This window comes from Anoplophora glabripennis, unplaced genomic scaffold (genome assembly GCF_000390285.2).
Source record: "Anoplophora glabripennis isolate ALB-LARVAE unplaced genomic scaffold, Agla_2.0 scaffold22, whole genome shotgun sequence".
NCBI lineage: Eukaryota > Metazoa > Arthropoda > Insecta > Coleoptera > Cerambycidae > Anoplophora > Anoplophora glabripennis.
Window position 1 is genome coordinate 1,680,470 of NW_019416298.1, and position 14,997 is coordinate 1,695,466.

The window sequence follows — 14,997 nt, forward strand, 5'->3', positions numbered from 1 at the left end:
TTTTTGATGTTAGAAACATCTGTGCGACTTTTAAAACTGTCGTCGAATTGGATAGCTGCAAAGGCAGAGAAAACTTCTTCGCTTTTAAAAAATGTTTCTAGTGCTTCCGAATCTTCTAGCCCTTCGACAGTTTTGAACATTTCAGAGAATATCTTTACGATCTCTTCTGTGGCTGGACTTTTTGGAGAGTAAACCAGTTTAAAGTTGCTAGATAAAATTAAACATGGTGATTCATGAATAACTGTACATACTGCAATGTCAGAGTGGAACAACATAAGCGGGTTATTCTGAAGTTACGTACGTACGTATAATATATTATACATATACTTCATTGGGTTCTACGAAAAAAAAAAAATTCATAAAAATATAGAAAATAGTCGTGATACTATTAATGTCGAACATGAGTATGAAAATATTAATTCTATTTGTTTTCTTTGCTAAGTAGGTAATACTGGAAAAGCTGATATAAAAGTTCTAAGAATTTTTTTTAAGTGATCACTTTGTATTCGTTTAGGTTGACCCTCGCTGACATTACAGTACGTGTGTCGATGGTGATGTGTGGTAAATAGAAATCGCGAACAATAAAAATAGGATTAATTAATTAAGAAGCAAGTGTTGAAGGAATTAAAAATATACGCCAGTTTGTGTATATTTTTTATATTTCCTTTTTTTTGGGGGGGGGGGGGTACTATTGATATTAAAATATAACAAAGAATGGTGTAGTACAATTGGTTATTTTTCAATGATATCTATACTAGTCGCGGTTATAATATTCCTTGCAATAACATTCGTTTAATATTTATAGCGATAGTACAGGAATTATATAATACTTACTTGTAATAATCCAAACCAAGCTTTTCGTATGTCCTAAAATGAACCAGAAATTAATGCTTACATGGATTAATTAATAAAAAATTATGTAACTTTGAGGGGAGATCATATTTTTACAGAGGCTTCCTTTGACCTTTAGAAACACGTATCAATAGTTTATTTTTTCAAATTCCATCTTGAAAACTTATTTTTTTATCCCTTTTTTCGTAATTTTCTTACCCCGCCTCTGGACGGTTATTAAATAACCATTTTCCACACCACTCGCCGCCGTTACTTTTATTGAGTTCACCACGAGCTCTATCATCCCACAAAAACTAAAGTTTAATTCTTTTAATTAAGATAAACTATGAAACGGTATTGAATCAAAGTAAGACTAAATTTAACGTAATTTAGTAGATACTTATTATATTATCAAATACCTACATAAGTAGCTAAGAATGAATCTATCGGCGTTTAAAATGGTATTTTCGGAAACATAAAAATTGTTTTGCCCAGTTTTAACAATTCCTGCAACAAGTGTCTCGGCAGAAAGAAACTTTTTGTGTCTTAAGCGCATTAAGACTTACGTACCTACTTAAGAAATACGATGACACAAGAGTGCTTAAACAACTTATCAGTAATAACGATAGACAGAGAACTATTGCAAAGTCTTAGTGCCGATCCTCAATTTTATGAAGACGTTATCAGTAAATTTGCAATATACTTACATAAAAGAAGACATTCACTATGTTTTTAAAATATTTTGTTAAAAGGAGGGACAAACGAAAACCTGGCGGCCTTGTTTTATATGTAAATAGATAAGTTGGCTGACTACCTTATGAAAATTTATTTTTGTATTTGTTCGTATTTTTTTAAATTCATAAACCAAGTAGGAACAATTTTGTTAATTATTAGGTAAATATATCACTTTGTTTGTTTTTCTGAATTTTTTTTTATTGTAAATACGATTTTTAAAGTTCTAATATTATTATTAATAATATCNTCGGGTTTTCAATGCCGGTATAATTTTGTGCTGAAATGTTTGAAAGAAAAAAATTGTAAAACGTTGGCTTGCAAAAAATATTATACAAGGAATTTAAAATTATATTTTCCGAAATGTACAAATTGTTTTACCCAGTCTTAACAATTCCTACAACAAGTGTCTCGGTAGAAAGGTACTTTTTGTGTCTTAAGCGCATTGAGACACAAGAGCGCTTAAACAACTTATCAGTGATGACGATAGAAGAAGAACTATTGCAAAGTCTTAGTGCTGATCCTTAATTTTATGAAGATATTACAAGTTTTGCAAATTTAAAAGACGGACGAATAAACCTGTTTTATAAAAACATTCACTATGTCTTTAAAGTATTTTGTTAAAAGTGGCGGCGTTGTTTTATATGTAAATTGTTGGCTGGCTACCTTACGGCAATTTGTTTTTATATTTTTTCATATTTTTTAATATTCATAAACCAAGTAGGAACAATTTTGTTAATTTTTAGGTAAATATATCACTTTGTTTTTTTTCTGTTACTTAATTTTATTGTAAATACAATTTTTGAAGTTCTGAATATTATTATTAATAATATAATTTTTTAATTAGTAGTTATAGTAAGGCTATTGGCGAAGATCGCCGTAATAAAAAATGACGTGGAAATATAATATAATTTTTTAATTAACAGTTATAGTAAGGCTATTGGCGAAGATCGCCGTAATAAAAAATGACGTGGAAATTTATTCCTATTTATTATTTGAGAGCGGATTAATAAAATATCCAAACAGTTGCGTATTATTTTTTTATAAAATATGAATGAAAATCCTGCTCGTGAATATCAGTTTTCCTATAATATTGTAAATGTAATTAAAAATTTCCAGATGCATTTAGTCGTTTGACATTGAAAATTAAAAATTTTTGCCTGCGGCGCTTTTTCTTCTCTCTTGTCCACCTAGTGAAAAAGCCACGAGACTCACCTATTCACAATGTCACGAGCCGCCACTGGTTGTAATATGAATGAATCTTCACAAAATAATTTTTAATTAGTTTTGTTGTCTAACAGACAACACTCTCTTTAACTCTTTAAAGAAATATGTATTTATAATTAGTAACGTATCTCTGTACCAATATTAGGAAATATTTAATAAATCATGTTCAAATTTTTGTTTTTTAGATACGAGAGAATGGTTTGTGTTCAATGTTGAGTGATTCGATCATAGTCAAAAAAATATGGTGATCCTGTCAAGTTATAGAAATGCAATCTGTTTTATTAAATTATTTTTCATTATCGGCCACAGACCATTGGTCTATGGTCACTGCCCAAAATATACCTAGATTGATTTAAAACCATCTGGCAACGTCAAGGATTAAAGTACATTTTCAAAACTTAATTATAACTCTTCAATTTGTTTGGCAAAAAAAAATTATTATTTCAGATTCGTATTCAACGGAACACGTATTGGTATCCCTAAAATACTGACACCCACTTAAAGTAACACTCTGTATAAGGATTGAGATAGAAAATCCAGTTCAGGTTGTTGATATCATTATTATTCTATTTTTGAAAAATTAAATAAAATTAAATCCACTTATTCAATACCCAAAATAATTAAATCGTCGAAATTCTGCGATTAGTTTCGTCAGTACCTCTCAGTACCTCCGTCACTGATTGACTTTTATGTAAATTATAAAAATATTAATTTAATTTCATTTATCTACATCTACAAGGATTTTTAACTCGGCACTCTTTGCCTTAACAACCCGTAGTTTTGGGCCCAGGATTTATTACCGTTTTTTGGTGTAAAATTATTAAACAACGCCATCTAGTTGTGATGTAAATTATAGAACACCAAATATATTTGTCAAAAAACTGTCTTAATTTTTAAATACCTAGTTATGACATGACTGATGTCAATATTTTTAATACAAATTACAGCGCACTAAAAATTATACAGGGTGATTCATTAACAATGGGAAAGTCGAAAGCTGAAGATACTACACGTGAAATGGTGATCATTGGCGCAAACATACCTTATCCGAAAGTTGATAATTTCGGAAATACAGGGTGTTGAAAGTCCAAATTTTAAATCGCTTTTTTGCTATTATTCTGAAAATATGTAAGTTAGGAACTTGAAAATTTGTGAAACTATATTTTTTTAGGCGACGAATAAGATGCGTGTTGTAATTTCAGCATTGCTCATAGAGGGCGCCACTTACGACCAATTTTACCGAAAATTTAGTTAATAACTTTTTACTTTGTATATTTAACATGAAACTTGATTCAAAACCTGAAAGAGTTATCATTTTTCCATTAATTATGTACTCTTGTTTCATTTCGGTATCTCGATATGTTTTGATAATATGGGAAATTAAAAGCGAAACAAACCAAGTGTTTCTTCGTGTTATTACAACAATTAACAATAATACAAACAAAACACGTAATTATGATTTAAAGTAATTGTTCGAAGAATCCATCGTTGACACTGATACACTTTACACGTTTTCTGAGAGATCTTTGAGTTTGAAACAACATATTGGGATTGCGTCTAACTTCGTTGGCAGCGATTTGTATTCTTTGCCACAACTCTTCCCACGAGCCAATAGATTCTTTGTAAACTATGTCTTTCATTCGAGACCGAATAAGAAAAATCAAGAGGATTGAAGTCTGGACTCCTGGATGGCCAAGCAAAAATGCTTACATGGCCAATCCAGCGATTTGGAAAAACTGCATCTAGATAGATACGCACTGGCCAAGAAAAATGCGGCAGAGCTCCGTCGTGCATGAACCACATGTCTCTTCTTAAATAAAGTAGAACTTCTTCAAGCCGTGGAAGCATTTTTACTTGGCCACCCAGAAATCCGGACTTCAATCCACTTCATTTTTCTATTTGGAAGAATCTATTGGTTCGTTTGAAGTGTGTAAATATCAACGGTGGATTCTTCGAACACTGACTTTAAATCATTATTACGAATTTGATTTGTTTTATTATTAATTGTTGTAATAACACGAAGAAACACTTGGTTTGTTTCGCTTTTAATTTCTCGTATTATCAAAACATAGTGTTCGTTAAATCGATTTTTATCGAATTGGATCGAGATACCGAAATGAAACAAGAATACACAATTAATGGAAAAAATGATTGGTCTTTCAGTTTTTGAATAAAGTTTCATTTTAGACATACAGGGTAAAAAGTTATTAACTAAATTTTCGGTAAAATTGGTCGTAAGTGGCGCCCTCTATGAGCAATGCTGATATTACAACACGTATCTTATTCGTCCCCGAAAAGAATATAGTTTCACAAATTTTCAAGTTCCTAACCTACATATTTTCAGAATAATCGCAAAAAAACTATTTAAAATTTTAACTTTCTACATCCTGTATTTCCGAAACTATCAACTTTCGGATAAGGCATGTTTGCGCCAAATGGTCACCATTTCACGTGTAGTATCTTCAGCTTTCGACTTTCCCATTGTTAATGAATCACCCTGTATAAGAAACTGTTTTAGGCATTTGTAACTACATATTTCTACATATTAGGTAAAAAATAATCACAAATAGGTACATTACTTATTCGGTGTAAAGACAAAATATCTCAGCTTATGTCTTTAGTTTTTCCCTTATGCATGTATCCGCAAAGTGTAAAAAATAATGTTACTCTTACCCTTCAGTTGCACTGCATAACTGACCCTTAATGTTAAAATCATCTGGCAACGTGCAGAACTGATCGTAAACCAGGTTTTTCCGTTGTACAGGATTATTTAAGCTTCTCAAGAATAATGCCAACGTGCAATATACCACAGGAACCAGGATGTCCATTATCGTTTCACAACGTTGACGTTTCATTTTAACCCAGTTTTTCCACAAAAGTAGTATAAATTTGCTGAAAGCCTTTGCCATTTTCACTGGAACAAAAATATTTCATTTGCCGTTTAAGAAATACAAAGATAAAAATTAGAAAAAGTGTACAGGACATTGCTTTCGTCTTTTATTTGGGCTTTTTTTACAAACGCTTATGCCTGTTCTATTGGTTAATGACATAGTGGCTGAAGATCTTCGGTGACTGAAAAATATATTGAGTTTCCATCGAAGGGAAAGTCAAAGTGGTTTGATTGATACAAGATGAAGAAAACTTTATACCTACAGACGCTGCAACAACAGCAAAGAAGAATTTCCACATCTACCTCTAGTTGACTCTGTTAAAAACAATAACAAATAATAGGTTATGTGTTCTTCTGTTTTGTCTTAATAAAAATAGTTAAAAATACGTTTTCATGAGTAGTTCGTCAGTAAGACAGAAATGCGGTACCTTTTACTGATACTGATAATGTAATAACACGTTTTCTGCAGTAAAATTAATTACATAAACAATGATTTACCGTACGGTACGAAATAAATAATTGTTTCTACATTTTTATGAGTAACCTGACATGTCAGTCTGCCGTGTGACCATTCTTTCGTTGATCTTTCTTGCATCCACTTGTTAAATGATTTTATTATTTATCATTGAGTGGCACGAATACCTGTACCAGATACATTACTGTGTCCAGGAACAAAACATATTATTTGTAGAAAGAAACACTTGTACTAAAGGGTTTGTGAGGGATCATTTAGCAATTTTCAATTATAGGAAACTGGTGCCGTGAGCAAGCGGAGAAGCTGATGTAAAATTGACACATAGGGAACCATTTATTTTTATTAGTAAATTGCTTACCTTCAAAATAAGATGGATAATGGATTCAAATGGTCAAAATCAGTTTAATAAATTTCGCACTAGTACAAAACAATGCCAAATTGTATGTCAGACAGATAAGTCAGACGGATTAAAAATTCTAATACTGACGGGTAGTCACCATAGAAATACAAATCCACAATGGTGATCACCAATGAAAACGAATCAAGTTCATACTGTTGCAAAATGCGATTTAAGAAGATTTTGGTTTTGAATATCCCGCTTATTATGTGAACATTTATAACAATAGTTTTTAATAATATACTTCGTAATCTACATTATCTGTATTTTAATGACATTATAACATACAGGCTGTCACAAATTCTCTTCTCTCTACAGGGATCCTGGAAACGGTAAGAGTTACGAAGTAGCTTAAATGGGGGCAAAGTTGCGTAATCAGTGGACCAACATTATGCCTCTAAAAAATCAAGGCTAACATGATTAGTTTTCGAAATATTTGAATAATAACGACATTTTGAAAATTCGTTTTTGTCTCATTTCAGCCTTGTTTGAGGTGATATTGAAAAAAGAAGAGCACTTTTTACCCTCTATCGAATGGCATAATCAATTTTTATATGCAACGTTTAAAAAAATATTGGAAAAGATCCAATATTTATCTAATAATTTTGTTTCACACCCTGTGTGGTGGCCAATGAAGAACCAGAGTAGCGAACTCACACATCATCACATTTTATGTCGTTTCTTCGCAATGTGCCGCCGAAATGACATAAAATCGGTTAATCAGAACCGCAGAAAAAAAACAGGTTGCCCCGTCGATTGTATCTTCCCAATCTAGCCATCCAGGGAAACTCCCCTAACCTGGCTTGGTCCCTTTTATTGATGCGCGATGAAATGTTATCATCGTACCTGGATCTGCCACAGTCTTCTGGTAGATACTGCCAACTGGAATGGTTGGTATAGTCGCCTAAGGCAAAAAAAAAACTACAAGCATGTCGTCATCGTCATCTTCACCACAACTATCATAGGCGAGCTACTGAATAGAAATACGTCTACCCGTTAAAGCTGTGGTCATAGATGGTCAATATTTATAAGAGATTTACCAGTTTTTTATACAGGGTGTATCTAAATAACACCGAAAAAATTCAAGGTGCGATTCTCTGATGAAAATTAATAGGGGTCTTTGGTACGCAATTCTATGAGAACAAGAGTAGATGCTTGTATTGAAGCTGAAGGCAATCATTTTCAACATTTTTTGTAGATTGTATTGTCAATATCCGACAGATTTTTATTTTTTGTTACTGTTATAACATTATTCATCATTTGTTCACTTTTAGTCTAAGTTCCAAACTTCTTAGCCTAGTAGAATCATAGATCAACTATTTGATTGAGTGTTTTTTAATAAAATGTTATTTAATATGACAATAAATGACATTGACATTTGTTTCTACGGATTCCATTGTAAAGAACAGGCCACTAGATCTTTCGGCAAAATACACTCGCGTTAAACAGCTCATCTTTTTAAAAATACATTACAATACATTTATTTTTTTTGTCATAAATCCTTAACTTTTCGAAGAAACTTGAAGAGATCAAAAAGTTAGTAAATGAATGGGGTTTTTTTAGACATATTTTTTAAAAGGAAAAAATGTTATCGAAAAAAAAATTATAAGAAAAAATGTCATAGGGGTTGATTATTTCAACCCCTTACAAAAATAGTTCAGGGTTGAAAAAAATTCAAAAAGTGTAGTTTTATTGACAGATAATGTTCACCAAGTTTGGTTTCTTTAGCTTGATGTACGTGGAAGATAAAAAAGAAAAACAATTTTTTTTTGTAATTTTAGGAGGGGCGTAACTTTTCAGGGAAGGGTTTTTTCAAAAAAATTTATACCAAAGACCCCTATTAATTTTCATCGGAGAATCGCCCCTTGAATTTTTTCGGTGTTATTTAGATACACCCGGTATATAAACAGAATAATACGCCGGTAAAGGTAATTTCTAAGTAGTATTTACTAAATAATTTTAAAATATACTGAACATTGTAATAACAGTAATCGGCAAATAAAAAAAACATCCGAAATTGCAAAAATTACTTCGAAATATTGTTAAAATTGACAAAAACTAAAGTAAAAATATTGTTTTTTTTTTTTGGAATATTTAAGTACCTAACATCTAATGTAACTATGTCGTAATGCGACAACGTAACGACCCTTGCAATACTCCTAAATTTTTTCAGGCGGTTTGTAATCATTTCATTTACTTGTGTTGTATACTTTAAAAAAATAAGATGACAAACAATATATGAAAATTTATTTGTAAATTAAAACAACCAAAAAATTACCAATTAATATTATATCTAGACAAAGCGAAAAGTGAATAAAAAATGATATGGTTTAAAAAATATTTTGTTCAAAATGGGCGCCTCCGGACTGTAGACAAGCACGACATCTTCTAATTATGGAAGTAGTGGCCGATCGACACTGAATTGGAGTTAATTCTTGACACGTTTGGACTATTCGCTGTCTTAGATCTTCTAGGGTATCAACTGGCACCTCGTACTTTTTGTTTAACAGCACCCCAAACGAAATAATCCATCGATGTCAAGTCCGGTGAACGAGCGGGCCACGCTGCAGGTCCTCCACGACCAATGTTTAACCACTGCCTAGGACCTCTACCGAAATGGGCAACGTTTCGCAAAATAACACTTAAAACGTCAAATTAACATTGCTTGACAGCAGCCCACTCGAAAATTTTTGTTGAGGTTCATTTTAAAGTTTATCGACAGAATCCAGAAGCATCCTTCCGAAAAATCAATTTTGCTATGAAACTATGAGTTAGGAAAAAAAGTGAATGTACACTTTTTGTCAATAACAAACTGTTAAACACAGCATCATTTTTTATTTTCAGTAGGGCCGTATTAATTTTTTTTTTATAATTTAATGTACCCATAACTCGGCCACGGTTGCTTGCGGGATTTCTATTTCTATGGAAAAATGGTATCTTATAAGATTTTTTCAAAAATCTTTAACGCCCTATATTTCGAAAATGAAGCATTACTTGGAAAAAAATTATACTTGATTTTTTTCTTACTTTTCTATGAGGAATATCTCCTTAAAGTTTGTCGACTTAATCCTGAAACACCCTGTATAACCACTTTGTACCAGTTTAAATTTCAATAAATTTCGCAAGTTAAGTAAAAACTTTTTATTGGATAAATGTTTTTATAGCGTAAATGATTATTTCAACTGTTGAATCCTAACAATGATCATTTAATGTAACAGTGTCATAAAATATATTTCTTTTGTATGTAATGTGGTCGTTAAAAATAATTAAAATAAAAATATATTATTTATTTATTGCTACATTTTATTTTAATATTACGATATAATTTTACGTAAGCAGATTAAAAATTGTAACAAATTGAATGTATTTCTACTCTATTAAAAAAAACGGAACTTAAGGGGAGGGATGTAAATGTGAAAAGGAAACAATATACCATGTCTACTTTTATTTCATTGGACCAATGAACTAATTCTTCTTAATGTAATCCAAAATATTTTTTATAAAGGTCAAAATACTTGCATACACCACGCCAGTCCTACAGTTTGGTCTGACATACGAAGCCACACCAAATGCGTACGTCCTCCTCACCCCGTTCACCACCATTGTCTTGAAAGCCGGACCACCAGAATCTCCATAGCACATATTTTGCCCTAAATGTTATTAAAATTTAAAATACCAACCACGGAGCAACAGATGCAACAAAATTTGGGGCACGTTGTTTCAGAACCAAAAATTTTAACTCACCTTCTTCAGAAGCTTCCAAACAAATCTGTTCTTTATATTCAAATCGCTTATGTACCTTTTCACACATCGTGCGATTTAGCACCTCAAGAACAATATATTTCAGATATCTACTCCTTATTGTCTCCTCCCCACTTTTACTGCCCCAACCTGCTAGCGTAAGATATTCGCCTGCAAGGTCTTCATGATTCATTGGCTGTCGTGGAATACACACTGGCTGGACAAATGCTAAAGTAAAATAAAGTTTTTAGAGAGGACGCTTTACTTCAGTCGGAATATTCAACTTTCTTTTTGTTTTTCTTTATCGATAGTTGTGGGTTACTTTATCTTTCTTCCAGTGACACTGTTTCCACACTATTTGGAATCGCTGAACCCGAATCCGGTGCCCATTTGAAGAAGCCAGCTCGTGTTTAGGTCAGTTCCTGTTTTTTATGATAATACAATCTCCGATTCGGCTTCAGCGACTCCAAAAACGTATGGTGGTCTGGATTGTCACACATTGAAAAAAGTAATAGACTTTTAATAATTGATTTTTAACTGTGAATTTTGTCTGAGCACTAAAGTATTTTTTTTTCAGTGCATCTACTATACATTTTTTATTGTGACAGTATAATGAGTATAATGATAATAATTATTGCCATCTTAAGAAAACGACTGCGTCGATATCACGTTTCCGTTTGGAGAAGGTACGTCCAGGATATTTTTTGCAGAGAATTCCTGATGATTTGAAAATTTTAATTGAAAATTGGTGCTAATCGTTGTTCTTCTATTAGCTATTTTCTAGCCTCATCTGTTTGACAACTATAAAAACCATAACTCTACTGGATTATCGTACAAACTTAAACAGACATAAAGGGAGAACTACAGAAGTGCTCTAGAGTTAAAAATACATTGGTACTTGTTACAAAGCATTAACTTCTGTCTTTTCTTTTACATTAAATTCTGCAAGAACAACGTAAGTGATGATTTGCCATATCCATACCAAAATTTAATAGTCGTAAATATGTCGTCGTGAGCAGAATTGAAAAAGCTTTAAAATTCTCTCTCAACATAGGGTACCATTTAAACGCACCTGCCTCAGAGGTAGCTTTCAAGACACCAAAACCTACGCATCACGTTTTTTTTTAATTCCGATATTTTCCAGGTCGGAAATTTTAATTGAAACAAACTGTATGTACACCGTTCGAATGGGATTTAAATAAAAGTGAATTATGAAGAGCAAACTATTAAGTACCTTTTTAGCTGTTTCAACATAGACAGATAAGCTTTGTATTAAAACTCTGTGACATAGAAAATGACATTTGACAGATAAATTGTTAAAAAAAACATAAAATACACCACAAAAATGAGACAATCTCCAAATCCAAAGACAAAAAACGCGGACAAACACCCATGTTATGACATAAATTTCAATTACCGTTAAATATTACCGGCTTTGCTAACTCCAATACCATTACATCGTTAGTATTTATGACGCGACAATAATCCTCGAAATAATATCCTTTCACTTTGAAATCTTGATGTGGCGGAGCACAATCCCTAGGCGTCGCGCAATCGATGGCACTATTTGCGTCGTGTTCCCCCAATCTGACTCTGAAACCAATCAACAAATGGGTTTATTTATTATTTAGTATCAGAACAAAAGGAGATTTGCACAGAGTGTCAACGAAATTATCGGCGTCATTGCTATGATGTAGGATTTTGCAAATTTGCAAATTTTTTGCGGCAACAATTTTTTCATGCAAAAATAGCGGCAAAAATGAATTTAGGAATCATTCTACATAAAAATTATGGTTAACAGATTGCTCATCTAATAGAAATAACGAATAACACATCCCCCAAAGGCAAAAAGTATTCAACGTGTGACAGACTAGACCACCATACCCATACGTTGTTAGGGTCATTTGTTCAATGTTTCAGAATCAGGGGTCAGAAATTGTATTACCACCAAAAAATAAGAGTTGACCTTCAAATAACATTGAACAAGAGCTGACTGTGTTAAGCGGACATCGTGGTCTGGTCTGTCACACATAAATTTTTTTTCCGCATCTGGGAATCTCATGGAAATCTATAAAAATTACATGTTTCAAAAATCCTATAAAATTTTCCGCCCAAAACTCCTGAACGGATTTATCCGTTTCGAAATAAGCTCTTGTCTTATCTAATAATTTTGTTTCACACCCTGTGTGGTGGCCAATGAAGAACCAGAGTAGCGAACTCACATATCAACTCTTTCTTCGCAATGTGCCGCCGAAATGACGTAAAATCGGTTAATCAGAACCGCTCCGCAGAAAAAAACCAGGTTGCCCCGTCGATTGTATCTTCCCAGTCTAGCCATCCAGGGAAACTCCCCTAACCTGGCTTGGTCCCCTTTAATGATTCGCGACGATATCTTATCGTACCTGGATCTCCCACAGTCTTCTTGTAGGTACTGCCAGCTGGAATGGTTGGTATAGTCGCCTAAGGCAAAAAAGCTACAAGCATGTCGTCATCGTCATCTTCACCACAACTATCATAGGCGAGCTACTGAATAGAAATATGTCTACCCCTTAAAACTGTGGTCATAGATGGTCAATACTTAAGTATAAGAAATTTACCAGTTTTTTTTTTTTATAAAACCAGAATAATACGTTGGTAAAGGGGTTAACTATTTCTAAGCAGTATTTACTAAATAATTTTAAAATATACTGAACATTGTTATAACAGTAATCGGCAGATAAAAAAAAACATCCGAAATTGCAAAAATTACTCCGAAATATTGTTAAAATTGACAAAAACGAAAGTAAAAAATATTGTTTTTTTGGATGAATTAATTTGACGTTTATAGTAGATGTATGTATTGATTAGATGTTAATATGTCATAGGTAAGGTTATTTCTAGAAAGGTACGGTACATATAATTATAGAAATAAGTCAAAAACTGATACTCTACTTAAAAAGTAAATCGGATGGATATCACCAAAAGAAGTAATTGTTTAAGTTTACTACGCACGTTGTATTATTGACTAGTTGATGGTAACAATTTATTTATTTGCGATTTATTTTGTATAGAATCTTCTATATATGTCTTCGCTACTAGAACGCCTCCCCCCCATATCGTTTAAAGTGGTAATATCGGCCCCTGCGTCGGCTAACAGAGTGGGGGAAGAACGTCTAAAGCAGTGAGTTGTAAACAGCACTTTGTGCCGCTTCCAATATTTCCCCTGGTAAATGGTCGCCTTCACTTTCCGAGCTCATTTTGAATTAAACACTCTTAGAATATGAATTACAATATACTATAATTCTGACAATACTTTTTTAAAATAACTAATTTTTATGGCTTATTAGGTTACTATCGTTATGATAGTTATGATAGGTACATTTGCGTTCATGAATTGATATTTTGCCTCGCTGAGATCGGCAAAATAACTTCCATTCTTGAACGCAGAAGTACCATTTCGCGTTCTAGATATAAAAAAAGCAACTATTTCTTACCATGAACAGTATAAATTAGGGCCGATAAAATGCATGTAATAAAACAGATCATCTCGTTTGTATAATATTTAGAAGGTGTATCATTCATGTCAATATATTAGAACATAAATATCAAAGATTTACAAATAATAATTCAATTTACTCTCAGTAACAAGTTCTACATTTTTAATTACATAGTATTGTTTTATATTTTTATGACCAATACAAAAATGTCTGTCATAATTTCGTTACCTGCCACAATCACAAATAAATCTATGAAATTGAGTTAAGTAATTTTATTACTGTTAACGACTGTGTTGTTCATTCCTTTAAACAAAGAAGCTGATAACGAAATAAAGTTACTCCAAGGACGAGCTCCTTAAAAATGTATACCTTGGCAATGTTCCTTTCTACAGCAGTGATAACTGTTCCAAGTCTTTTGTTCTTACCTTTTGTGTACACTAATACAAAATTAACCCAATAAAATACAACACTATATAAATTCTATTTCCGTTCCAGCAAAAACTAATACTTTACAGAAAATATTAGAAATTATCCCAAAACATTCCAATATCGATTTTTAAATTCAAATGACTTGTTCTTGCCATAATCTAGTATGTTACGAGTGCATATATACCGGGTGTCCCATTAAGGTCATCGACCTTCTGTATCTCGGAAACATTTGTCTTATAGATTTCTGGAAAATTTTTTTACTAATATGGCCACTAGAAATTCAATAATATTATTTTTAGCTTCTAATTTTGGTTGCTAGAGGACGCATTTCTAAAATAAAAGTAAAATACTGCTTTATTTTAAAAAAATCAAACGGAAAGACAACTTAATGTTTCCGAGATCGGCTCATTCTTCAAAATTTTTGTTGGAAAAATTTTGTTCCATCTTAGAAAATAATGGAAGGGTTGTGGATATTATTTCCTATGACAAAAAGTAAGATAACTCTGGAGTACGTAAACCGATTTCAATGAAGTTGGGCTTGTTGAAAAGGCAATTTATTGCTTAATCATAATCAATCAATCAAATGAAAGAGTTTTATCGATTTTCAAAAAAAAATCAAATGTAATGATACATTATTTATTTTATGGTGTTTTACACTTAAATTATGAAAAAAATGCCGCAAGCCGGAACTTTGTATCTTCTTTCAAACTGAAGTTATTAACAAAAGTTTAGATAAAATGAATTTTTTTGAGGAATTAAAGAAAAACGCGTTATTTATTGCGACATCCAGTATTTACGT

The 14,997-nt window shown here is 32.2% G+C and overlaps 2 protein-coding genes across 3 annotated transcripts in view; both read right to left on the reverse strand.

Annotated features, from left to right (window-relative positions):
* Positions 1-5,699, reverse strand: part of LOC108917263 (ATP-binding cassette sub-family A member 3-like) — a 36,737-nt gene extending 31,038 nt beyond the window's left edge. The window contains exon 1 of the mRNA XM_023453978.1: positions 5,489-5,699. Coding sequence (XP_023309746.1) covers positions 5,489-5,699 — 211 coding nt within the window. The remainder of the gene's footprint in view (positions 1-5,488) is intronic.
* Positions 5,700-9,999: 4,300 nt separating this feature from the next.
* LOC108917276 (testisin-like) lies at positions 10,000-13,870 on the reverse strand. Of its 2 annotated transcripts, none has more exons than XM_018723785.1 (5): positions 13,767-13,870; positions 12,516-12,753; positions 11,711-11,886; positions 10,297-10,521; positions 10,000-10,202 (listed from the first exon to the last, which is right to left on the reverse strand). In XM_018723785.1, exons 1-5 carry the CDS (start codon positions 13,852-13,854, stop codon positions 10,018-10,020), a joined length of 912 nt encoding a protein of 303 aa, XP_018579301.1. In that variant the 5' UTR covers positions 13,855-13,870; the 3' UTR covers positions 10,000-10,017. The 2 variants fall into 2 exon arrangements, with proteins under 2 accessions (XP_018579301.1, XP_018579302.1); XM_018723786.1 differs by having other exon boundaries at positions 12,516-12,767.
* Positions 13,871-14,997: the final 1,127 nt, after the last annotated feature.

What these genes read in the sequence shown, in the direction of transcription:
- LOC108917276 (XM_018723785.1), bottom strand. Translation starts at nt 13,854, where the DNA reads ATGAATGATACACCTTCTAAATATTATACAAACGAGATGATCTGTTTT. An exon ending in CCTAATTTATACTGTTCATG is followed by an intron (nt 12,754 to 13,766) that starts GTAAGAAATAGT and finishes TTTTTGCCTTAG; the next exon opens with GCGACTATACCAACCATTCC. An exon ending in TGCGAAGAAAGAGTTGATAT is followed by an intron (nt 11,887 to 12,515) that starts GTGAGTTCGCTA and finishes GATTGGTTTCAG; the next exon opens with AGTCAGATTGGGGGAACACG.